This window comes from Condylostylus longicornis, unplaced genomic scaffold, assembly GCF_029603195.1.
Source record: "Condylostylus longicornis isolate FDR11 unplaced genomic scaffold, ASM2960319v2 ptg000013l, whole genome shotgun sequence".
NCBI classification, from domain to species: domain Eukaryota; kingdom Metazoa; phylum Arthropoda; class Insecta; order Diptera; family Dolichopodidae; genus Condylostylus; species Condylostylus longicornis.
Genome location: NW_026577982.1, coordinates 12,575,333 through 12,602,639, shown reverse-complemented (window position 1 = coordinate 12,602,639; position 27,307 = coordinate 12,575,333). Strand labels below are relative to the sequence as shown.

Genomic DNA, 27,307 nt, shown 5'->3' with positions numbered 1-27,307 from the left:
TAGCGAATCATATACTGCTTAAACGATTAAGTGTCACTAAAAATTGAATTTTATATTTCCTTTCAAACTTTATGTCAATTAGAATATAAGCGTTTACTTCAGATTATCCTCAAAGATAGTTTAGTAAGCTCTAATATACTATGAAAATTTCCTAAAATTATCAGTGAAAATGGTTCTATTGTTCTTATAATAGAAATGAGCCTGTGTCAAGAATTTTTCGTAATAATTAATCTTTAACTTTAACATAATTATTAATTAAGATTACTCTAAAAAGATTACCAATTTTGGTAGATCGGTTTCTGAATAAGATTCATGTAAAGTATTTTTATCCTATTCAATTTTCACAATTAACTTATTTCTCGTTATTCCTTTGTCGCCTCTGAATCCATAACTAACTTTGGACGCATCTCCTCTCATTAAACAATCATGTATTTATTTAGAAACTAACAGTTATTTTTTACGACTAAACTTACGACTTTACATTCATACTTACTTTTAACATTTAAATTTTTGTTGAAAATAATAATTATTGCTATTAACTATATTATTTTGTACATGTTAGATAAATTTAAAAAAATATTGACAAATTTAAAATATATATATAGTAAACGTCTACTTAAACCGTTATGTTAGGTACTTCTTTTCACGAATACGTTCTATCGTACTTAACCTATTTTTTGTTTTTGCTTTTTAAGTTTTCGTTTTCAAAAGTTTTACATACTTGAACCTTTATAACAATGCCAAATACCTTAAAAAAATTCAATCAAACGCAAACATATGTAATAGAAATTAACAAATAATTAAAAACAAATTAATTGTTACAAAATAATAAAAGCTTTATTTAAATAATTATATACAAATGCATATATTTTTTACGGTATATAATTATAGAGCAAAAGCGATAAAGCGAATTTCTCTATATAAGAATAACGAACTTTAATTATGCTCAGTCTATTTAATTTTACTATTTTAATCTTGTGACACACATTGGCATCCATATACACATTAAATGAAAAATTACCGGTAAAAACAATGTCATCAGATGTAAACATAAATAAGTTGGTAAAATAAAACAATAATATGTATGGAAATTTTACATGTATAACAGTTAAAACGAGTAAATAACATAAAATAGTTAGTGTTAAATAAATAATACTTGTTGTTAATGTTATAAATTAACGTCATTCAATTTACAATTAAATAAGATTAAACAATTAGAATATAAATTATACTGTTATAAAAAAAGATATAGAGTCCTACTATTAAAGTATTTTATAAAGATATTGCGGAAGAGAATAAAGTTATTTATTATTTTCTGGTATTTCGCTTTCCATTTGCAAATATTATAGCAAAGTCTTCTCAAACAGTATAAAATTTTAATTTGAAAAAAAAAAATAATTAAAATATAAGTTAAATAAATATTAACGTGCGCTAAATAAAGTACAAATAGTAAAAAAAAAATATTTTTAATATTGTCAACCAGAATGCCTTATGAACACTGTGTCTGCGAATTTATAACAACTGTAAGATTAAGAATGTAAAACAATTGTAGTTCCTATTATATTTAAACAATGCGATTGAAAGCAAATAACTTATATGAAATTTGAATTCCCAATCATTTTAAACACGATCATTTATTTTACGATCATTTTGACGACCGAAATATTAACGAAAGAGTCTTGACTAATTAATAATTCTTAAATATGAAAAATGACTAATAATCGCTTAAAGCAGATTAAATTTTTTAAACATTCAACAAAGAAAAATCTTAAAAATTAATTAAGCTATTTCCAAAAAAATAAAATTAATATTAAATCATTTTTATTTTCAATATCCAATAAAATTTTTTAAAAGTTTATTGATTATTTTTTGAAATAATTGTGTGAAGTTCGAATTTTTAATGCTTCCTACACGTGTATTTTGTTTATAACCGTAAAGCCCATGAAGACTAAAAATAATCTTAAAGATTAATGATTCGTGCTCCTTTTGTAATTTCAAATATTGAACAGAAATTTAAAATTTACCTATACTTGTGCTACTACTACTTATGATAACAAAATACTAATTATTGTTTGTGTACTCGTACTATTTGAAATATGAAAACTTATGACATATTATGAAAGAAAAGTTATTGATTTACCCTTGAAAAAGGAAATTTGTAGTAATGTCAATGTTTTTTGGATCGATGATTTTGGACATTGATACTACATGACTGCAAAATTATACATAACGTTTTGCTCATGTTGATGTGATCTTTTTATGCTGCTACAAAATTGGAAGTTTTTGGAGAATTTTTTTTTTTTTGAAAATAATTTTGTTTTTTTTAAAACTTTTATAATTTTATTTATATACATAAATATCAAACTTTATAAATTTAATCAAAATTAATAAAAACACAACAAAAGAAAGAGACAAGGCAATGTACGAACTTCAAGCTTATTTTAGACATTACTGCAACTAGTCTGATTGTTGACATTACTTCAACTGATCTGATTGTTTGCTTAGTTTACGCTCTAGGTGTGGTAGCGATGCAAAAACTTTAAATTTAAATGACATTGAAGTTTGAAATCATTTTTGAATTTTAAACTCTTTGGGCAAAAACATCACTGCTTTTTTAGTTTTTTACAAGTTCAATGAAAAACATCAGAGTAATGTTAATTTTAAGAAATCCTAATGAAACTCCAATGTCTACATTTACTAAAACTTATACAATAATTATGATGTAATTTTTCTTATTTAATAAATTTTAATAATTATTATATATACTTATAAATAATCATTATTTTATATAGCCTTGACAATCACAGCTGCTATTTACATATCAACCTTATAAATTTAATAGTTAAATGAAATTTTGTCATATTACTTTGAAAGCATAACGGTTAAAATGAGGCGTAAGCATATTTTTTCCATAATTTTTGCCAAGAATTTCAGTGCAAATGTTATTTTATAACAACCATATTGTATTTAATATGTAGGTAGTATAATATGGCAATTAAAATTTGGATGTCGCATATTAAAATATAAATTTTTAACTATAATATGTAAATTTGACAATATTTGAAAATAAAATTTCTTTACACAAATGAACGAACGATACATATTAAAAGGTGCTTAAATCAAATTTTTATTTTTACTTGTTGTTTTGATTTAATTAAAATTATTGCACCTGTCATCAACAGCATTGATAATTTATTAAAAATGTAATAATAAATTTATTTTATTTACTTTCTAAAAAGAAAAAAATATTTAATATCGCATTGATGTCGCGTCAAAAATCTTTGGAAAAAAATCAATATGAATAAGCGTGTATGTATGTATGTAAAAAATTAAAAATAATTTAATTTAAATTCAAAAACATCATATTATAAATTCCAAAACAAAAAAAATAAAATAAAATAACCTTAAAATTTTTTATTAAAAATTTTTTTTTAAATGGAAGGGGTAGAAAATTATGTTCCTTCAATATTCACATTTGACTATTTAAAAGGGGTGGGGGAGAAGTAAAAATTTTATAGCCGATTATTAAATATATATATATATTTAGGAATACACTCATAGAAACCAAAGTAGTTGTTAAGTAAGAAAAAAAAATGAATTATCGATAAACGAAAACCAGGAATTTCTTGTACATCTTTTCTCCAAATATCATTATTATTTATAGATCTTTATATTGAAGCAAAAACTATACCTACATATATTTACATATTATATTTTAGTACAGACACACACATATTTGAGTTTTTTAAATATATGTATGTACATAGTTTGAATATTAAATTCTATATTTTCTTCTTACCATTAGAAAAAAACGTAATTATTACCATTTCTATATTAAATAGAAAAAAAATTTGTTTTTAAAAAATTTTAAATTTATTCATCCATAAAAATTGATTAATAATTATTAAAATCAGACATTGAATTAAATTTGTATGAAATTCCGCAACATCGAATTCGTATGGTCAATGCCAAAAAATGTTGAGGCTAAATAATTTTAATGCTTTTATTTGACACTTCCAAAATATCATGATTTGAAAAATAAGAGTTATATTTTGAACGAATTCGCTAAATCTCTTGTCCAGCCTATTCTTAACACAAAATTTTTTAAACTATATTTTAAATTTTTAATGTTTTTGATGTGATATTGAAATGAGCATTACCTTTAATCTGAATCTGACTTAATATTTAGGGAATATACTTCTGTATGTATTTCTATGCAAAGAAACTGATATTAAAAATTTAACGTAATTAAAAAATCTGATCCAGCCAAAATTGTTGATTTAAATTATAGATAATGAAATTAATTCGCAGATTCAGATTCATGATTAAAAATTTTTAAAATTTGTTATTAATACATTGATTCTTAAATTTCCTTGTTCACTTACCCCTTGCATTTATAGTCTTTACTTTTTACACAAATATTTTGAAAAATTGCGTGAAAAAATCAAAATATATATATTTTAACTAATTTTAGATTTCTTTTTCCAAGATTTTAATTTAATAATTTATTTTTTTCAGAAATATTTATTGATGACATTAACACATGAGCCATTAATTCATTAAAATTCGAAATCAAGGACTCAATCAAAAGTATCGTTAATATGCCATTAATTGAAAAAATTTATTAATATTTTTTTCTTTGTTTTTGAATGATTTTTGTAAATATATAATTTTATGAACAAATAAATTTAATTTTTTTATTAAATGCGCATTGATGAAATTGATTGGTTATTTTTTGAAATAAATTCAAAATAATAAAATTGTTAAAATAGTTTTTTAATGATTTAAAATATTAAGCAAATACGAAATATATTACAGGTTAAAAGTAGACCCTTGATACAAATTTTAAAATTATTATATTAAGGTATAATATACGAAACTATTTTAGGGTCAAACATAAAGTAAAAAGTAATAGTACCTAAAAATTTAAATGTCACGGTAACTGACCCTGAAAATAATGTATATCTTAATAAAATTTATATTTCTATAATATTTTAATAAATATTTTAATTTAAAGGGGAATGACCTTAGGGAACGTTTTCCCCATTTTCCATCAAAATAATTTATATTTGTTAGCTGAACAAAGTATAAATATCGAAATTAAAATTATCATTCATGAGAACGATTAGCTTTTAATTAAGTAAAATTATAAAAGCAGTTTTAAAAGATTTGTTGATATGAATAAATCATTAAGTTAAAATTGAACAAAAAATGTTAGTTTATTAAGTATTCAACAAAAACAAAAATTCATTTTTAATTTTCATGTTTTAAGTATAAAAAAGAAAGATTCAACTTAATTCTCAAGCATTTTATTTATATGTATTTTTCCATAATATTATGCATATTGTTGTATATTTCATAAAATTCAAAAATATGGAACTACTTAGAGAAAAAAAATCTAAATTTTTGAACTAAAATACACCGATCAGATTTATGTTTTGTAAAATTGAGAACAAAATAAAAAAGAAAAACTTTTTTTTTACTATTACTTCACCTCTCCTACTGCTTTTTGAAATGCTTTTAACGCCAAAGATTTCATTTGTTCACTAACAACTCGTCCACATTCCAATTCTTTAACAGGTAGTCCGCAAAGTTGTCGACGTAATCTTAAATCTTTGCGAGCACTTAATGCCCTACTATTGATTCCACAGGCATTAAATACTAAATTATTTTGAATTTCTTTGTTTTTTCTCTGGGCGACTTGAACACAAGCCAATTCGCTCAAATTTTCAATTGGAATTTTATTTGTGTCATCATTACCAGCAGGGCTAAAATTTTCTGAAGTTACTTTTTCATTTTCACTGTCGCTTTGATATTCGTTTTTTACTACAGCATCAACTTGTATTTTAACTTTTTCTTCATTTTCATCTGGATCAAGTTTTTCTATTTTGATAGTTGTCGTTTCTTCTTCCAACTTAATATTGGCTTCATCCTTATCAACATTTTCAACTTTTTTTGTAGCGTTTTCAGCATCTAATTTTAACTGAGCATCTTTAAGAAGTTCTTCAGCAAATTCTTTACCAGCGTATTTCATTGAAATACCAACATCTAAAATTACCCTATGGGGTTGCCATTTTTGTTTAGCAGTAGTATTTTTATCTTTTTGATTGCCTTTTACAATTTTTGACTCTTTTATAAGTGATGCCCAATCAACACCAAGAGCATCGCCTAAATTTTTTCTAGTTTCCTCCTCTAACTCACCATCCGATATTTCTTCAAAATCCAATAAATCATCATTTTCTGTTTGGTCACCAGGGGTATCAGCTTCTATGTTAGTATCATCTTTAGCACCATCAATTTGTTTATCTCCAGCAAGTGCCGCAGCCTGTTTGTTTTTTTCCTCTTTTAAAATGTCATCTGCTTCATCGCTAATTTCGCTTAAGTCATCCCTTCCCTCACCTTCTCCTCCAACACCATCACCAGAGTTCTCCTCAGATGGTTCAACACTTTCATTTTCATTAGTACTTTTTATTTCTCCAGGTTCCATTTCATCAGCTCCAGCATCACCCGTGTCTGTTAAAGCATCATTCAATGCGGCTAATTTTTCTTGTTCTTTTTGTTCCTCGATTTTTTTAATCAGTGCAATTTTATTTGCAGGATTTACAAATGTCGGAGATGCCGTTGCTAGTTTAATTGGAACTAAAGCACTATTTGGTTTATTTAAATTGGGAGAAGAGGCAGCGGCTGCTGCAGCAGCTTTTTGATTTGCTATTAAATTTGGATTGGTGTAGACCATTTGCCGTTTAGGAGGAAAATGTTGTCGCGGATGATAAGGAGTTCCAAGGTGATGTTGCCCTTGCATATGTGGTGGCGCATGACGAGGAGGATAATGTGGACGCTCTTGGCCACCATAATTAATAGGACCAACAGGATGCCGGTGCATAGGGGCCCTGAAAAATTAATATACTTATTCATTGCAAAATAATAATTTAAAAACATAATACCTATAGCCGGGTACTCTAGGGCCAGGTGGACCACCTGGATGCATAGGTCTTAAGTCAGCACCATGTGGTGGAGGTGCTCTTGGTCTCCACTCCTGTTGTGGCCAACGTTTTCCATGTGGAGGATGAGGCATTGGCGGTCCAGCATGTGGTACGGGATGAGCAGCGGAATGAGTTGATGGATGTTGTACAATATGCACTCCAGGATGGCCATGTGGCTGACCCTCATGCGGAATTTTCGGTTCGACCATTTTCATTGGAGGTCCATGTTCCATTTTCATTCTTCCCGGTTGTGTGGACGTATGATGATGCACCGGTCCTTCGACCCAATCAGCCTGTGATGGCTTTTTGGATGGAGGTCTGTAATCGACTTCTTCATCCCAATTTTCCTCTTGCATCTGAGGTGGAATTTTTTTGTGAGATCCGAGTCTCAAATGTTGTTGTTGTTGATATTTCCAATTACTTTCTTCCCATTGAGGAGACTGTGCACTTCTGTGTTTCTCATATAGATGTTTTTCAGAACGAGGATGATGTTCACGTAAATCATGACTGCTCACACCTTCGCCACGTTCGTGTTCCCAATCGTCACTTTCTCTCTCTCTCCTGTGAGCAATATCATCAACATAAGCATCACCTCGAGATGAACGGGATTGATAAGCGCCCCTTTCGTATCTTTCATCTTCGGGATATAATTCCCGTTCTGATCCTCTTACTCGTGACTCTTTATAATGTCCTCCTGGAGAAGGACTTCCTCTTCTTCTCATCATCATATATTCACGATCAATATCTCCTGCATGCCTATCATGCTCAGGATGCCTCATTTCGTAATCCCTATCGTAATCACTTTCACTACGTTCATACGCGTGAGGAAGTCTATGAGAAGAATGAGAATGTCCTGAACGACGCATATCTGGATGGGTTTCTACAGAACGTTCCCTACTATCTTGACCCCTCGCAGCCGCAATCGCCATTTCTCTTTCTGATGGTCTAGGTAATAATCTTTGCTCACGAGGATCGTACTCTTTTTCTTGACGTTCTCTACGTAATTTTTCTTTAGCGATTCTTTCACGTTCCCTCTGTCGTTCTTGGCAACGCGCTAAAGCTTCTTCACGTTCTTTTTGCCGAGCTGCTTCAATCCTTTCTCTTTCCGAGCGTCTATCTTCTAAACGGTGTCGAATATCTTTAGGACCTCTTTGAGGAGATAGAATTTGTTGCATTGGAGGACTTCGTTCACGTCGTATTATAATCTTTTCTCGTGGTGATAGCTGGTGATGATGATGACGTTCAAGTTTAGCTTTCGAAGGGGACAACCTCGCTTTCAGTAGCTCTTTTGAGCTAGCGTGACCTAAACGAAGTTTCTCTCTTTCTCTCATTTGATGACGTTCCTTCAACAATTGGTCGTGATGATTTTTTTCTAATATACCCAAAATTAAGTAAGTATTAAGAAAAAATTGTATTTGCTTTAAAAAGTATGTACCTACCTAACTTAACCAAAAGCGACAGAGCTCCTTTTTTTGCTTTTGCCTCTTTCTGCTTACGCTTTAAGTGACTTCTTTTTGCTTCTGCTTTTCTATGACAGGCATGTTTTTCTCTTTTTCTTGCTTTTTCATCATCAGATGAACTACTTGAACGTCGCGGTCGTCCTTTTTTACTTCTATGATGGCGCCCCTTTTTGTCAGCCGATGACGAAGATGAATAGGAATCACTACTTGATCCAGAATCCGAATCCGAACTACTTGAACTTTCCGAGCTAGAAGCAGGTCGAACTTTCTTCCTCTTACGAAGTAGCTCTTTAGTTTTTTTATCCATAATTAACTAAATTCGTGTTCTAAAATTTTTAAACGCTATTAAATTCTAAGAAAGTTCAAATCAGCGCTGTCATATAAGTCGCGCCCTTCTTATTTATTAGTGCTTTTAATCAAAAGAAGTTAATTTTTAATAATCTTTATGAATTTCAAATAAATAATGTAATATATTTAATATTTTTTTAATATTTTCACCTGCTATTTATTTCTGAAATAAAATTTAAGACAATAACTGATATTGATTGATATAATTATTTTTTTTTGGGTAAGTCAATGTCAAAATTGACATTTGAAATAAAGTTCATATTGACATTCTGCAATCAATACTGCCACCTAGTATCTAACAAACTAAATGTTGTGAAAATTATTCCCCTACACATATTATTTCTTATAATATTTCATAAATTTTATGCGTTAATAATTTTATTTGTTGATTAAAACACAAAAATATATTTTGCAATTGATTTTATGATTTATATTATTAAAAAGAATATAATTTAAAGTTACTGTCAATTTCATTTTTATTTTGTTTTTTTTACAAAACTATTAACGAAAGTAAACATTAATAATTTTTATGAGTTACCACCACTGCCATATTTGACATTAGACGTTTTGGATTCTATTTCACTTCCCTGGTAAATTTATATTTGTTTTTTTATATTTTAATTATTTAAAGAATTTTATTAATTAATTCTAATACAAAGGTCATGGTGGTTTCGAAAAATTGGAAGGAAGATGAGGAAAATGTAAAATCTTTAGTTAGCGATAAGAATGAAAACGCAAAAAACGTCGAACAAATTTGGAGGAGTGGTGTTACTGATCAATCTGCTGCTGCATACATGGATAATTTATCGAACAATTGTGCTCAAATAATTTTGCTATGTCAACCAAATTCACATTTATTTCAAACACGGAAAATACAATTAGAAGAAAATGTTGAAATAAAAGTTGGCCGTTCTATAGCTCGGAGTCGAGCTTCTGAAAATAATGGTATTTTTGATTGCAAAGTGCTATCAAGAAATCATGCTGTATTATGGTTTAGTGATGGAAAATTTTACGTTAAGGATACTAAAAGCAGTAATGGTACATTTATCAATGACAGGCGTATTAATCATTCAGAACCAGAAGAATTAAATTCCGGAGATGTTGTTAAATTTGGAGTGGATGTAATAGAAAATACTCGTAAAGAAATACATGGGTGTATTATAGCCTGTGTAAAGTTATATTTACCAGATGGAAGAGAATATTTTTCAAGGAACTTATCTGGAAGTGACAGCGGGAACGGTATAATTTCTTTTGAAGATTTTAATAGACTGCAGTACTACCTTCAAGAAACAGTTCAAAGGGAAAAAATGCTTGAAGTAAAACTTAAAGATATTCAAAATATATTGGATTTATCTAAGAAAAATGCTGCAAATTGTTGGCAAGCTATGATTGATGAAGATAAATTATTGAATAAAATTGACGCATTGGAAAATAAATTGCAATTTTATCAAAAAAACGCTACGGAAGATCGCTTAAAAGACGAAGTTGTCAAATTGCAAGAGGAAAAATTCTCATATCAAAATTTAGCTAAAGAGGCATTGGAAAAAGTTTATCAAGACAGAACCGAAAGTATACAAAAATTGTCAGTAATTGAATCTGAATTAAATAGTAGCCAAGAAGAATGTTCAATTTTGCGTGAACAATTTGCAAATAGTGAAAAACATATTGAAGATTTAAATAATAGGTTACAAAATATGGAGACAGAATATTTGAAGTACAAAGAACAAATTGAAGTTGCCAATAAAGAAAATAGTGAAAATTCCAAAGCAGATTCTGAGAAAAATATTCAGCTTATCGAAAAAGGAAACGAATGCGAGGACTATAAAAATTACATAGCTGAACTATTAAAAGAAAGAAACGAGTTGCGAAAACAGTTAAATTCTCATCACGACAGTAGAGATGAAAGAAATATTGATGGAGAGGATGATAACGTTTCAGAAAAAGGTGTTTCGGAAAATATTATTATGAAATGGTTTGAAAACTCAGATTTAAAGAAGACTTCTGATTCTGATGATATTATCAAAGCTATATGTGCCGATGATCCGTTATCGCAGTCACCTCAATCTGAAGAGTTCGAAAATGACATAATTGAAGAAAGCCAAAGGAGTTTACAACATAAAGTTGATTCTATTGAATCTATTGCTACAACCAAAGCTGACGATGATGATATAAGCCTCATAACTTCAATTGGCTATGAAAAAGGAAACGATCAAGTACAACTTGAAAATGCGCTTAACTTGCGTAAAGATATCGATGCATTCAGAGAAACGTCCAAAGAATTATTACTTTGCTTATCTACAACAACAACTTCCAGCAAAAGTAGTGAAATTGTAGGTAAAGATGAAGATAATATAAATCATATTAAAGAATTGTTGCTTAAAATTTCATTAATGGAAGCTAAAATTGAAAAATACACCGACGAATTAGAAAAGCAACGAACGAATCAAAATATCGAAATAAATTTTAGTAACAAAAATGAGGATTCTATTAGCAACGAAGAAACTAAATTAATTTCTGAACAAATCACGGCTACCGATTCGAAAATAAAAGATTTACAAAATGAAAATAATTCTCTACGCGAAGAAATCATTAATTTAAAAAACAAAACCCAAGCAGCAGCATTAAATGAAGAAACAATCAACATTTCTGCAACTGTTGCTGTAAAATCTGAAAAAGATTTTGGAAATGATCATATAAAAGATATTGACCAAGAAATCGAAGAAGATATCGAAACAATTAGTAACCTAAATATACGACATGAAGAAGAATTAATAATATGGAAAGAAAAATACGAAAAACTGATTGCCGATAATCGTGAATTAAAACAAAAAATAGAAGAGATTAAAACAAACACCAATAGCTTAATACATAATTCTTACTTCACACAATTTTGTACTGTAGGGGCTGCATTGATTGCTGTTATTTGTTATTTAATTTTATCTAAATTTTAAGAATTTTTATTATTATTTTTTTTTTTTACATATTTAATTTTTTACATAAGTTTATTAATATATACCATTATATAAACAATTATATAAAGAACAATTTAAAATATTGCTTAATTGTGTATTTGTAAACGTATACAAAGAACAGGTAAACTTTATTAGATACAATATTTAAATTTAATGAAAATTTTTTATTGTACTACTGCATCAAAAAATAGAAATGAAGATCTTACGAGCATTTGGAAAAGGAATCGTATGTAATGAAAAACAAATTTTGCGTTTAATAAAAAGGATCTTTTATTTAAAGTTCAGATTTTCTTGCCGCATTAGAACAAAATGATATTTTTTGAACTTACCTACATTAAAATTTCAATAAAATTTGAAATTAATGTGAAGAATTCTTTGGGTTTTTATATATTTTTGCTAATATAATTAAGCATATATGTATTTATTCTTTGTTAAATTAAAAAATAGTTATAATTATACATACAATATTCATTAATTGAAAAATACAATTGGTAATTTATGTTCAAAATAATTATACATATGTTAATAATTTGAAAATAAAAACAAGCTGTTTAAGTTCTAGAGAAACTTTTCTTTTAAGATTAGATTCGAATTTTGAAATATTTTTTTTTTTTAATTTAATGGTAACATTTTAATGTTTCGGTGTAGTTATATTTAAAATTCGAAATAGAGAAGAAATAATGAAAATTTCAAAATTCTAATACTTTTAAAAATAAAATAAAATTGTACGCCTATAAAAACATAATAACAATAAAGGTATTAAAACAATATGTTGTTTTAGATTTTATTTTACATATTTTATTCTTTAAAGCAGAAAAACCACATAATGGACCGTCATATTCAATTATCTTCCATGTCAACTAAAACAAAGATATGAGAATATTAATTTAATAAAATGATGAATTATTTCAACCAACGGAAAATGATTTTATTATTCTTCCATATATTTGAGCGGCAACAGTATTAAGAATTTGCTCAATAGAAATATCTTAATTAATAGTTGCAATCAAATCAATATTAATAGATTTTAGAATAAAAACTACAATGGTTTTTAGATAAAAAACTAGAATTCTAATTATTTGTCTTTTTTATTACATACATTTATTCTATATTTAATGATTAATAGATATTTTCTTTGCATTTCTTCAGCGAAAAGTTTCAAATTCCTGTTCAAAATTAGAGACAAAAAACAAAATAAAATTATGAAGCGTTTTCGTTTTACTCTAAATACATTTCTTCTTTTATAAACTTTAAAAGAAAAAACATTACCTTATTAACATTTAACCTTCATATATCTCGTTATTAAGCACTTATCCATAAAATTTTCTGTTCGTAAAATATGTTCTGTCTCCCTTTCCCAGATATTCCCAGAAAACACTTATTGGTTGTATAGTAAATATGCAATTTCAAACCACATCAAATACTTTAAGTTTTTAAAAAATGCATCAAATACATCAACATCTAACAAGAAGGGATAGGTATACAAGGATTAGCTAGTTTAATTTTTGAGATTTTTAATATCATACATTTTTCTGTGGTCCATATTTTATTTCACAATTAAAATATTTTTGCATAATTCAAGAAAAATTTTCAAAAATGCTTTAGAATTTTAAGTATGTTACGATTTCGAACGTAATTTTCTTCTTCCATCGAACACGCTTTATATTAAGATTTTTGAACTGAATTTTCCAAAATCCCTTTTGTTAAAGTGTATACATATGTAAGGCAAAAATGACATATTAGAAGTAATAAAGCATTTCATTTCGAATAAAATAAATCTATTTTCTGTTACAAACCAAATTTAAGGATGAATTATTGCATAGTTTTATGAACGAACTATTGCAATTTGTTAGCCTATAAAAGAAGAACTTCAATAGACTAGCACATCAAATATCATAAATAAATAATTTTATTTAATTAAAAAAAAAAAGAGAATGGATAAAATGTTCACATCATGCGTCGGACTGGTCGGACTCAATTTGAAACAAATGAACTTTTAAGATTTTGAAAAATATTATATTTAATTTTTATTTTTTTCATTTCGCCATATTGTTCGTTTTAAATTTTAATAATAGTTACATAAATTTTTTTTTTATAACTTACATTCATTCAAAATATCTTTTTGTTTTCTAAATTGTGCAAATACTTTTTTTTATAAATTTTTCTTGTTTTATTTTTTTCTTTAATATTTATTTTTTATTTTTTAATATAATTAACAATTTTATTAATTATTTTTATTTACTATTATTTGATCCATTTAATTTATATATTTTTTTTCTTTTTTAAATTTTTTATTTTTAATTCAAATTTTGTTTTAAACTTAAGATCATAATAAATTTAATTTTCTTTAAATAGACTAGAAGTCATTAACAAAAAAAAAAAAAAATTAAAAATAAATTTGCTTAGAATTAAAAATTATATAAAATATAAATTAATTAATTAATAATATATATAAAAAATATATATATATATTTACTGTAACTTATGTGCTTATTTTTACAATAATTAAAAATATTTCTTATTGTTTTTTCAATAAATTTTTATTACACGTTTATTAATTTTATTATTTTATCTAATTTATAATTTTCATCTAAGTAGTTTTGTAAGGTTTATAATGAAATTTAAATTATATTTATTATTTATAAAATATGTATGTATGTACATAGAAGTCAAAATGTAGAAAAGTAATTCATAAATAATTACAATATATAAAATATATTGTTTAGTAAAGCTTTTTAAGTATTTTGGGGTAAATATATGAAATGCAAGTTTAAATAACAAATATGACAAAAAAGGGAATAGATATTATGTATATTTATATATGTATGTATATACAGTTGCTAACAATATTTTTCGTTCAAAAATTATTTTCATAAAAAAAAAAAAACACTGAATTTTAGAAACTAATTCAAACATTTTTATTAAATGCAAGTGCAAGTTAAATGAAACCAAGAATTCGGATATATTGAAAATAATTGAAAGTTCACCGTATATTTATAAATAATTCACAATTAAAACAAAATAAAAATTAATTAAAATTAAACTTATAGTTTTTATTTATTTACGGAATTAAATCTCAAAAATTATTTTTTTAATTGATAAAATTTTATTTTTATTTACCTATATTTAATTAATTTTTAGTATTCTTGGTTCGCAATTTTATTTAATAAAAATATTTGAATTATTTGAGAAAATTCAGTATGATTTTTATTAAAAAAATGTAGTGAATAAATAAATGAATGGTTTATTTTCGAATGTGACCTAAGTCTACTTTAATTAAAAATAAAAATTAAAGTAAAAATTCAGTTAGGTCATTTGTTTTAAGCTTTAATTACAATTATAAAATTATAATTGCTTTGAAAATGTAAGACTTTTGAAATTACAAAATAACTTGAGTCACTTTCAAAATAAACCATTCATTAATATTGTGAGCAACGGCACATATTGGTTATGATTTTGTGTTGAATATTATAGAAGATAATATAAAAATTGGTATTTTGTTTTTGTATTTTTTTTTTATAACTAACAATAGTTATGTTTTATTTTATTTGATTTTATATTTTTATAATAATAGTTTGAAAAATGAATTGTGCTATATTTGATATTATATTTATTGAGCTAGCTATTTTATATGGTATAAATAATTTATAAAATTAAAAAATAAATATTTTCCGTAATATAAAGAATATTTCGTATATTATTTTTTAAAATTTAATATTATTTTATTTTATTAATTATAAATAGCTTGAAATGAACAAAATTTCATTTATTAACCCTGCCATGGATTTTTGAAAAGCAATTATGTATGTATTTTTTTATTTTTTTTGTTTTCACTTTTTTTATTATTATAATAATAAGTCATCTACAAAAAAATTTTATTTTCTAAATTTATACAATATATAGCTAATTATATAAGGTACACAAAAAAATATACAAGTAAGTAAATAAAATTGTCGTGAATGTGTCAGTGAACCAAAAACTATTTTTAAAAAATGATCCTTTAAATTGAAATTAATGTGAATTAATCTATTTTTTTTTTTTTTAAATAATCGTAAATAATTTTTATTTTGTTCTTTCTGCTTTATTATTAGATATTTTAAAATTTAATATAATAAAGATTTAAAGCAAAAATCAACTTGCAAAAATTTTAGATTTTGTCACATTCTTTATAATATCTAGGAATTTTAAATCAAAATGAAAAATAAATTTAAAAAAATAAGAAATTGAAGGTAGATCCGCAAAAAAATAATTAAAAAATAATTAAATAATAAAAAAATCGTAATAATTAAATTTTTTTTTTTTTGGTTTTCCTATTTTCCAAAATTTTGGACAGACACATTTTGACGCTAAGTTTAGTAATCATATTATCAGTGCAGTTTTAGAACTTAAATTATTAAAAAATAATAATTTATAATGAGGGAAAAATTGAACAAAACTAGAACAGAAATTAAAAAATAAATTTCTTTCATATAATTACATATAATTATAACATTACACTAAGCTTTAGTAATTAAAAAAAAATTACAAAGCATTTTCTTTTTTAATAAAGTAAATAAAAAAAAGGTGATACATAAAAAATGCAACATCCTTTTCTTTATGCAACATCTTTTTGTTGTTTTCTTTTTTCTTTTTTTACATATTTAATAATACTGTGTTCCAAATTACATAAAAAATTAAAAAAAAAAAAAAAAAAAACATTACAAAATTAAATTTCTTTTTTCAAAATTTACAAAAATACAAACATATGTATAAGCATGGTGCTTTGCATGCGTACAAATCTTATTTAATATTTAATTTTTATAATTTTCATTTATTTTTTTTTTTTTTTTAATTTTTGGTTTTCTTTCTAATAATTGTTTCTTTTTTTTTTTTTGTTTTTAAGTATTATTTCGTTTTTTCTTACACAGTTTCTAGTATTCGTCTTATATCTTTTTGTACAACATAAAATTTATGTTTTTTACCAATTAGACCCCATATTACAGCAACATTTTCAATAACAATATTAAATGGTATTGTACATATAGCACCAAATACACATGCTAAAAATTTAACTAAACCAAACCGATACAATGAAAATGATTTTATAACGCCAAAAACATACATATATATGTTAACAGCAGCTATAAAAGCACAAACAAAATCCATTAAATTTGGACATGGTATCGGATATAGTATAGCTAAAATCATATTTGATGTTGATAATGGTAATGTTACCCATGAATAAACGCTTACACCTAATAATAATTTATGTTTTAATGGTATTACTTTTGAATGTACAACTAATAATATTCCTTGTAGCCATCTTTTACGCTGTTGTACAAAATCCCATAATGTAAATGGTGATTTTTCATACATTTCACCTTCAATAAAATTAAATGTATAACCTTGACTGAATGCACGCATTGCAAAAAAACAATCTTCAGCAATTGATCCATCAAGTCCATTATCAAATGATACTGCACGTTCGGCACCAACCTGAAATATAAGGTTAGTTAATAGAATATTAAAAATTAGTTTTAATTTTATGTCTTAAAGCTGTTTATTTAATCCTAGTTAATAATTATATTTAATTTTCGAATATAAGATTTTCAGACCCAAATATTCGCTTGGAACTTATTATATAGTTTTCTTTATTTTTAAGCTCTCTACTTCAAAAAAATACACAAAAGAAATTAATCTATTAACTGCCACAATAAAATTACATAATATAAAATTAATTATTATTAATAAGCTTTTAATTTAATTAAATTAACTATTAAGGGTTTAGAAGTTATAATCAAACATAATTAAATATGTACAATTACAAATTACCATAACCATCCTGGGGAAATTTCTCTTATAATCTAGATTAATTTTGGAAATAATTTCATTTTTAAGTTCTTAAAAAACAACAATTTAAACTTTTCGAATCTTGCTTGAAATAATTGTAATTCTTAAAAATAATTTTTTTCTAGGCAATGGAAAAATTAACTTTGTGTCTAATTCTAAATTAATTTGTTTTTATTTTTCTTTTTGTTTAATAAGAATTAAAGACTAAATTTTAAAATTAACGCTTTGTTCATTTTAAGAATGGAATTAAATAATAATATTGTCAATGAATAACAATTCAAATAATTATATTTTTGTTTTTTATTATTAAAATTTGTTTTCAACAACAATTTCATTGTTAAATTAAAAAATAAAAGTTTTTAGTTGTTTTTTTTTTTGTATTTTTGTTAAATAATAGAACTATTGTAATTTTTTACGCAATTACAATCTTCCCTTTTTACGCTTCTCACAAAATTCTTATACTAATTGTTATTTACTTGTAAAATATTTATAAATTCGTCATAACTAACTAATAAACTAACTAAATATACTCGTACAAATAGCAAAGTATTAAATTTTTTGTAAATGTGAAATTGTAACTTATGGAAAATTAAAAAATTCCATTTGATTCTCAAACTAAAATTTTTTTGTTAGAATTTTAATAAAAGTAAAAATAAAATTATTCAGAGGCGTATTATTGGAGGAAAAAACAATTATTACAATGTAAATTTACATTCTTTGTTCGGAAAACTTTTCAATTATGTAATAAAGATAATGAAAACTATTTGAAATAGATAAAAATTTATTACAATTTTTATCGCATTAAACTATTTCCTAACTATTAAATGATAATAAAAAAAAAATCGAATGTAATGAGTTCTCTTTGTTAATAAGTGTTTAATTTACAAGAACTTTAAACAAAAATACAACATTACATTTTTCAAATGTAATGAAATAAAAATATTTTGAATTTAATATTAGATCTAGTTTTAAATCAATTTTGGGCGAAAAAATGACATTCTACGATTATGTCATAGCATACGATCAAAAATATAAAATTTACTCTAAACTGTCATTCTCTTTATATGATATTTATTTTGATTTATGAAAGAATGAAAGCAATAACAATTGAAAAAGATCATACTTGTTAATGACGTTTCTCAATTTTTTTTGAACATGATGCAAATTATAAAAGTAAACTTTATTGTAAATTTTGTGTAATTAAAATTTAAAATTAATTAAATTTATATTAAATAAATACCTGTGTTACAACATAACTTCCTTTCCAACTAAATAATGGCTTATGAAACAATTTAAATTGTAATCTTAATTTTCCCATATCATCACTGACACGAAAACTATCTGCTAATGTTGTTAACCAATTAACAACATTTTCATTTGCATATGTTATTAAACCTTGACCAAATGGATGTTTACCATCTAATACAAAATTAATGATACCACGTACTGAATTTTCAGTTAATAATGTTTCTTCATCTAAATGAACAATCCAATCATTATCATTTAAACAATTAACTTTATCTTCTAAACAATATTGTAATGCTCTTGATTTAAATAATGCACCTGTTTTTGTTTTATATGCTTTTGGTACAACAATTTCTCTAATACGACGATGTTTTGCAATATTTATTTCTTTATCAGTAACAACTTCAATTAAGAAATTTTCTAATCCAGTATCAATACATGTATTCATATTACGTAATACATTTGTTTTAACTAATTCTGGAAAATCACCACGTGTTACAACACGTATACATATAAATGGTGCTAATAATGGACTACCTTTTAATACAACTTTCTCAGGGAAAGCATTATAAAATACTAAGCCACAGAAATTGAATAGAACCTGCGGTAATGTTAAGAATGTTAAAAATCTTAATAAGTACAATAGGCATGTTGCCAATTGGCCATATTCAGTCCATGGATCAATAAGCGTAAATGAATTTTCATTAATTTTAATACCACCGGAGAATAACTCGAATGCTATTATCACAAATATTAGGAGAGCGCAATGTAAAATATGCTTTGCTGTTGAATTCATTTTTGGTAAAAAAAAATTTTTTTCTGGTTTGTGAAAGCGTTTCTGTTTTTTTTTTCTTTTCTGTTTTGTGAGAGTTTTTACTTTGAGAAGCTTGTAAAGCTGAAAATGAATTTATATGAATGTTGTTTGTGAAAATTTTTGTGCTTATTTTTTTTTTTTTTTAATATATAATTTATGTGCGTGTGCTGAAAAATTTTCGTGCGCTCCAAATGTTTTAAAGTCTTCTCTTCTCTTAAAAAAAAAAATTAAAAATAAATTAAGAAAAAAATGAAAGAGTTTTCAAATGTCCGCACTTTTATAGCCGTTTATTGTAAAAATTTCTTTAAGTTAGAAGAACAAACTTCAATTATATTCGAAATACTTGAAGAAGTTTTAAGTGAAGTTTAATTATCTTTTTTATAGATGATTCTGAAATTCCTCTATGAAGCCATTTTTTGAGAACTAAAAAGAGAAAAAAAATATTTTTGTTATTAAACAATTTTTTCAAGTAAATAAAGATATTTTTTATAGCCTATATAAATATTATTTAAATAAATCTAATCATAAAAGCGCCAATATACTTATGCAGATTAGTCGGACAGTCGGCTTAGTCGGATTCTAACATTACACTCTATATTGGACACTGGAAGTTTTGTTAGTGAATTGCAGTTGTTTATATTGTTTTCACCTCTTGTAAACAATAATTTTTTTTTGACAAAATGTATGCATTTTTTAATAACCAATAAGTTAAATAACATTTACAAATCATACAAAATACAAAAGTAAAATTCAAATGCAAATTAACAGGCACAAGGAATACATAATAAATAGGGATTGACAAAGCAGAGAATAGACATACATTTTCGTTTTAGACGACGACTTGCATTTTTCTTGAAAATTAATAAAATAATTAAATTTCAATTTTAATTTATTAATTTTTTAATATAATTTCTCTTTTTATCAATTTAAACGTTTAAAATTAACATGAATCGTTAAATTTCGTTAACACTATCAAAATTTATAATAAACGAGTACCTGTTAAGATAAAACTAATTAAGTGTAAGAATGGAAATTTACAAACGATTATAATATTTACGCTGTTTCACAGTCAGGGTAAAAATTTTATTACATTATTTTTAAAATTTTTTAATTTATTTTCATATTTGTATATAGTTATTGTTAAGTTAAGTTAAGTAATTTAATTTGTATATAGTTATTGCAAGTACAGCTTACGGTAATGTCTTAGTTATAGGACATAAGCTTCTTTCGTTCCTTGTTGAGCAGATTAAAAAAGAAACAAACAAATAAAAAACATTTTGATTTTTCGTAGAAGAGTAGATTTTAAGGGTACCAGTTATTCAAGAGGATCTCAGCCGAACCACCGCAGCATTCGCAAATTATTATAATATCGCCTCGCTTCCGTCCATAAAAACTAGAGATATCTTCAATGAAGTTGGGCTTAAAAAACATCGTCCGAAACAGTTGCGACGCCGGAGCCGGGTAGTCGGACAGGAAGTGTCCCAAAATAAATCTACACAATGTGGTACCCGATTTTCCCAGGCTATGCAAATTATATTTTACTGCTCAGTGCCCAGTAAAGATATTCGCAATAACACGAACGCTGCTTCTATTCATTCCCAAGAACTCAGCGGTTAACTTTCTCCAGCACATTCTGATCTTAATTCCTAGCATTGATGCATAAGTAATTAATATTTGGTAATATTTGGATAACAATAGTTGGAATATTTATATATCTTTAAAAGTAAGCACTATCGTATTATTGAAAATTGTAATTGTTATAACTTTGGTTTAATACAAAATCATAATGAAATTAAACTTAGATCTGTACACTACTCTTTTACATATACACATAAATAACAAATTAAATATTGCAATAATTACTTATTTAAATTACATTCATGCCGATATCATTAACACTTTAAAGTAAATTTCTATTACTATATTTTTTTTTCAAGAAAATCTTATTTTGCATAATTCAACACTTTCTTAATCACTTCATTCTCATTGTCGACAATACTTGTCCTGTGTGCCTCTGTATGTGCCTTAATCTCAAACTTTGTAATTTGAGCACAACAGTAAATTCGTTTAGTGTTAACAACAAAAGTTTAAAAAAAGTGTTGCATTTCCACAAATAACTTTATACAATGTTATGATAATGCAGCGGTATTACAAATAATAATAAACAAATGAAAATAATATAAAAGCCGAAATAAAACTAAAATAAATAAATAAAATACTAATAATAAACTTTACACCGACCGCTCATTAAAAAACAACAATTTTAATCACAAGTCTTACTTTATAATTTTTACGTTGTCTAGCCTTTGACGGTTTTAATGTTATCGCTCTTAATGTCATCAAACGACTGCAAGGCATTTACACAAACCTTCTCATCGTTTAATGTTATTTTTAAATAACTCAACATATTTTGTTTTTCTTTTTCATTATTTTTATTAGTTTTAAAAATCCGATATACGAATACGAAGCGGTGTATACTTTTACAGTTAATGCCATATTTCTTATCAGTAATAATTTTTCGTTTGTTTTTTAATTTATTTTTTAGTAGTTTTTTTTTACAATCTATTTTTGCTAGTGAAATATAAGTAGTAATCTTTCACAAAAACAAAAAATAAAAATTTAATAATAATGAAACATGAGAGCACATTTTTTTTTTAAATTACTTATTGCTTCGCTTATCAACATTTTGTATGCTTTTTTAATTGATTAGTTATTAATCCTTTAAAAATTTTGAGTATTTATGGAATTTTAGATAAAATGAGAATGAGACACACATAAAGGAATGAATGACTTTAAGTGCTGTATGTTAATTACCACACTGTTCCATAAGCACTCCTCGCTTTTTATATGTGTTTACATTATACACTAATGCCAGTTACCAAATACACTTATCCGATCTCAAAGACTTTTATTGAAAATAATACCCATATTTCGTTTATGCAAAATTCAAATGACTTTTGAAGTTTTATGACAGCTACCATCACAAATCAAGAAACTTCAACTAGTTTTATCAAACACAATAGCGCATTCATATTTGCTTGTGAAAAATTTCGGCATTATTGCTTCAATAATTTTTAAGCTGTACCCAAATAACTACCGGAACAACTGCCGGAACTTCAACAATTTTTATTTTATTTTTTAGCGGTGCCAACGGTATGGCAAATTTATAATACCCTTCAAACATAAATTTACACTGGTATATAAATTAGTTCGGCTGTACTCTAAATATTGCTTTTTTTTTAAGAATTTTTATTTTTGTGGATGTTTGTTGCGATAAATTTGAAAAAATTATTGTAGTCATTATCAATGTAATATTATTTTAAATAAAATTCCAATTTGAAGTTCTCTGAACAAAATTATTGGAAATTTAATTAATGACACTGTTAAAGTTTTAATAATTAAATGTTAGTCATGAACGTGTTTAAGTGCAAAGCAAATTAATTGCAATCATATTTGTTAATTTTTATTTAAAATCTAAGAATAATAAATAGAATTTTAATTAAAATTTTACGATCAGTTCTTTATATGGGAAGCTGAAATTTGAGATCAGGAAATTATACTTATTTCAAATTAAGTACATGCAGTGGCAAATGTAAATTAATAAGATTTTTACCCAAGCAGCTATGTGCAAGCTATATGCATACATCCATATACGTATGTATATATGTACGTACATATTTATTTGGAAAACAAAATAGTCCACATAATGATCGTTCATTAAAAAAATTCCACTTATGTATGTATGTCAACAAATAATGTTGTTTATATTAATAATATAGAATTGCTAATGCATACAAGCACTTATGGTGTCAATTTTCCAATTTAATAAATTCTATTGAATTTTTTTTTTTTTGTTTTCAAATTCGTACAGCATTTTTTGTCTGCTTAAGTTTCATTTAATCAACATTTCTTTTTATACACTGATGACACATAACAGAAAATAATTTTACATTTTATTTTTTTCCACTCTTGTTTAAATTTACTTAAGGTTTATGCTATTACTGATAAGTTCTCTTATCATTTACAAAGTACATAAAGACACATTCACACATTCACTGTGCAAGGTGTTTTTAATTTAATTTTTTTCGGTTCATAGTGTCATACTCGTATAAGTTTTTCTAAACAAACATACATATTGTATGCTTTAGTATGCACGTATGTAAAATAATGTAGGTATTTCAATTGAGAAAATTTATAAAAAAAAATTTACAAATCGTAGCCCCAAAAAAATAAGTATATTATGTCAAATTTTATGTATGTTTTAACTATGTAATTAACCCTGCGTAATTGCTTCAATTTTTTTAACCATTCTGAAATGAAAATGAAATTATTAATTTAAATGACATTGAAATTTCATTTTATTAAAAGCAAAACATACTTACATAATAATAGAATATAGATTAATAATTTGAGAGTATTCACAGAGGAGTACGCAGAAATTAATAAAGAATAAATTGAAGAAAGGAGTTCTTTGGGTTAGCAACATATTTTCAATTTCATTGGGAGGATTTGTTTACTTTTACGAATTAATTTTCTAATAAATATTTGGGTATATTTGAGTGATTTTATTAAAAAATTTTTAAAGACCGTTATTGCTACTATAAAGGAGGTAATAAGATTACACCAAATCTCGCTTATCGAGTTTTTGATAGAAATGCACTATTCTGCATAGTATAGAAGTGTAATTAAACTATTTCCAGCCAGATGTCGGTCTGTCGATCTGCTTGATATAAAGAAAAATAATCAACTAATTTTGAAATTTAAATTATATATAAATTCAGGCTGTTGTTCGCTACCGAAGAGACTGATCAACTTTTCAGGGAAATCGGTAGGCACAAAGTGAATGTCTTCTAACTAGAATCAAAACTACATTTTTCTTGGTATGTTATCTAAAAGTTTTCTGGTATCATTATAAAATTGAAGGAAGTGTTTAATAGATATTTTTATAATCTTGTGCAACATTTTCGCTAAACTAGACAATAAACCTTGCGACCGGTCATGTGCAGACCGCATTGATATTTTCTTTTAATAGAATTCAATTCAATCAAAAAAATAAAAACAAATTTATTTGAAATCTACTAAATGAAGAATTTGATCAGAATTCAACCAATTTAACCATATACGAATTTCACCCAATTATCTGTTCTAATTGTATCGTGCTTTAAAATTTTTTATATTCATATCTCTTTTTAAAGGATCTTTGACATTATTTTTTTTTTAATTTTTGAACTTGAAATTCTTCCACAAGTAATTTATTTAAAAAAAACGTAATATGACTAAAGTTTTAATTCAACAATCGCATTATTAGAGGAAATGAAAATTGTTATCACAAAATAAAGCTTAAACAGAATGAAATTGTCTGACTTTTATAACAAATTTTCTTATTTTGACTCACGTTCTTCTTATATATTCTGACTGTATACTCTGAGTAAACGTTTCTATATTAATGTAATTCAAAATCATATAATCACCTAAACATATAATTAAAATTTAACCCATTAATGTGTGCACTTTAATCATTCTTATTTTAATTATAGCTGTAATGTTAATTTGAGATAAGAATTTTTCAATTTCTTTTGGGTGTATTTTTAAGTTATCATATAAATAGTCATAACAAAACAGTAGGAATGCAAAAATTGTAATTGAATTCTGAGACTTAGTAAAAAAAAAATTTAATCAAATTATTATTAATTATTTTTTTAATTATTAAACGATGCGATATGATTATTAAAATTTGTTTTGTACTTTGAACTTGAAATTAATCATGATTCAAATTTAAAATATTCTCTTACAACATAAACAACAATTTACATACTTATCAGTTTTCATAAGAATTTAATTCAGAATTATAGAATACAAACAGAACTAATTTCTGCCACTTAAAATTAGGGTTTCTGTTTAATGCAAAACTAAGTACTGAGTGAATGTTCGCAGAACCATACAAGCAAAAGGTAATAATATCATTCTCTAGTAATATGTGAAATAATTCTAGTGATTATTTAATACCACTTCGATAACAGTTCTGTGAAAGCTATAATCACTGCATTAAATTTATAACATTGATTATTAAAATTTTATGATTAATGATAGTTAATATTTTCATATAAAAGAAAATGTATAGGTATACATAATTGAATTATTTATAATTATAATTTTTCCTATACGTAATATAATTTAGGTTATTCGTAATAAAAGGAAAAGATTAGATATCACCAATTCATGCTTTATTTATAAAATTCTATTACTAAAAATTGTACCTAAGCATTTCCAAGTTATTTATATGAATGCAAATTAATATCTTATAATATATAATATAGTAGTATCAGTAGAAAATAAATAATTGAATGAATTGAAATACAGTCGAACTTCTAAACTGGCATAAAAACAAAACTATTTTATGTTGTCTTGCTAACATTTAAACCAAAAATTATTTTTTAGTTTTATTTAAAATTAATTTCTCATATTTTATAATTCATATTGTAATTACTGTCATAATTTAGAAATACTGTTATTTAATTTTTATATTAATGTACATATAAAAATAAACAAACTGGCTTAACTGAATTCATTATTAAGAAAATCTCAAAATTTAGTAAAAAGAATATCGGAAAATTAAAATTCTACTGATTTAAACAATAAAAATCTCCGTCGAAATTAAAATCTAAAAAAGACATACATACATATGTATGCATTTAAGGGTTAATAATTTCTATGCATTGTACAAAATATACTTAAAATTACAAATGTATTTATTTTAACTATATGTGCATATACATATATGTATAGCATAATAAGTATGTAATTATTATTGAAATATATTTCAAGAACCTGTGCATCAAAAAAAAAAAACTTTTTAACAAGGATGAATTAAATTTGGCGCCGTTTATTTTATTAAAAATTTTAGAATAAAAGAAATTATTGTCAAATAATATTTTCCGTATACCTACTTTATATTAAAAATAATTCGCTGTTGTCATTTTGTGTTATTAAGCAATATTTATTTTTACCAAAATATTTCAAAATTTACAAAATAATTGTAAAAATAAATGGAAAAATTTTTATTAAGAATTCCAATTACATAACCAAATATAATAATGTTTGTACCTAAATGTACCTATGTATATCTAATCTTTTACAAATAAATCGCACCCCTATAATATACTTATTTATTTTCCTCTCCTATAATAAAGATTACTCATTAATTATTGCCAATATAATATTTTCAATAATCTACAAAAAAAAAATGTGGCTTATATAATTTTTTATTGACACCGAAAATGTTTATATTGTATAATTTACGAACTAAATATAGCAAAAGTAAATAAAAAAAATAACTAAATTATTTAGGGAGTAAATTTAATAAATTATATAATTTGATAGCAAAATAATTTGCAAAATAAGTGGATATCAAATATCACTACATAATTGTATTGTTAGTATATTTGGCAGAAATACTAATTTCTTATTTAAAAACAAGTACCAATTCCCTTTTTCGAGAAGTCAATAACAACGTCATCCATCTGTTCTTCAGTTGTATGAAGAAATTTCCATTAAGTTATTTGGTTAATGACATTCCATTTAGTTATATGGTAAATGACATTACAAATGTCATTCATTTTGTGTTATTGATAATTGCGAGAAAAATTAATTTCCCAC

The 27,307-nt window shown here is 24.9% G+C and overlaps 3 protein-coding genes across 3 annotated transcripts; 1 reads left to right on the top strand and 2 right to left on the bottom strand.

Annotated features, from left to right (window-relative positions):
- Positions 1-5,287: 5,287 nt before the first annotated feature.
- On the bottom strand, positions 5,288-8,983 carry LOC129605251 (fl(2)d-associated complex component). Its single transcript, XM_055514889.1, has 4 exons — positions 8,942-8,983; positions 8,423-8,769; positions 6,945-8,355; positions 5,288-6,890 (listed from the first exon to the last, which is right to left on the bottom strand). The coding sequence occupies exons 2-4, from the start codon at positions 8,748-8,750 to the stop codon at positions 5,486-5,488; spliced, it is 3,144 nt and encodes a 1,047-aa protein (XP_055370864.1). The 5' UTR covers positions 8,751-8,769; positions 8,942-8,983; the 3' UTR covers positions 5,288-5,485.
- Positions 8,984-9,340: 357 nt separating this feature from the next.
- Positions 9,341-12,328, top strand: LOC129605287 (sarcolemmal membrane-associated protein). The gene is made up of 2 exons (XM_055514947.1): positions 9,341-9,381; positions 9,451-12,328. Exon 2 carries the CDS (start codon positions 9,454-9,456, stop codon positions 11,740-11,742), a length of 2,289 nt encoding a protein of 762 aa, XP_055370922.1. The 5' UTR covers positions 9,341-9,381; positions 9,451-9,453; the 3' UTR covers positions 11,743-12,328.
- A 3,707-nt stretch (positions 12,329-16,035) lies between these two features.
- Positions 16,036-21,993, bottom strand: LOC129605309 (beta-1,4-mannosyltransferase egh). The gene is made up of 3 exons (XM_055514989.1): positions 21,932-21,993; positions 18,833-20,074; positions 16,036-17,238 (listed from the first exon to the last, which is right to left on the bottom strand). Exons 2-3 carry the CDS (start codon positions 19,631-19,633, stop codon positions 16,663-16,665), a joined length of 1,377 nt encoding a protein of 458 aa, XP_055370964.1. The 5' UTR covers positions 19,634-20,074; positions 21,932-21,993; the 3' UTR covers positions 16,036-16,662.
- Positions 21,994-27,307: the final 5,314 nt, after the last annotated feature.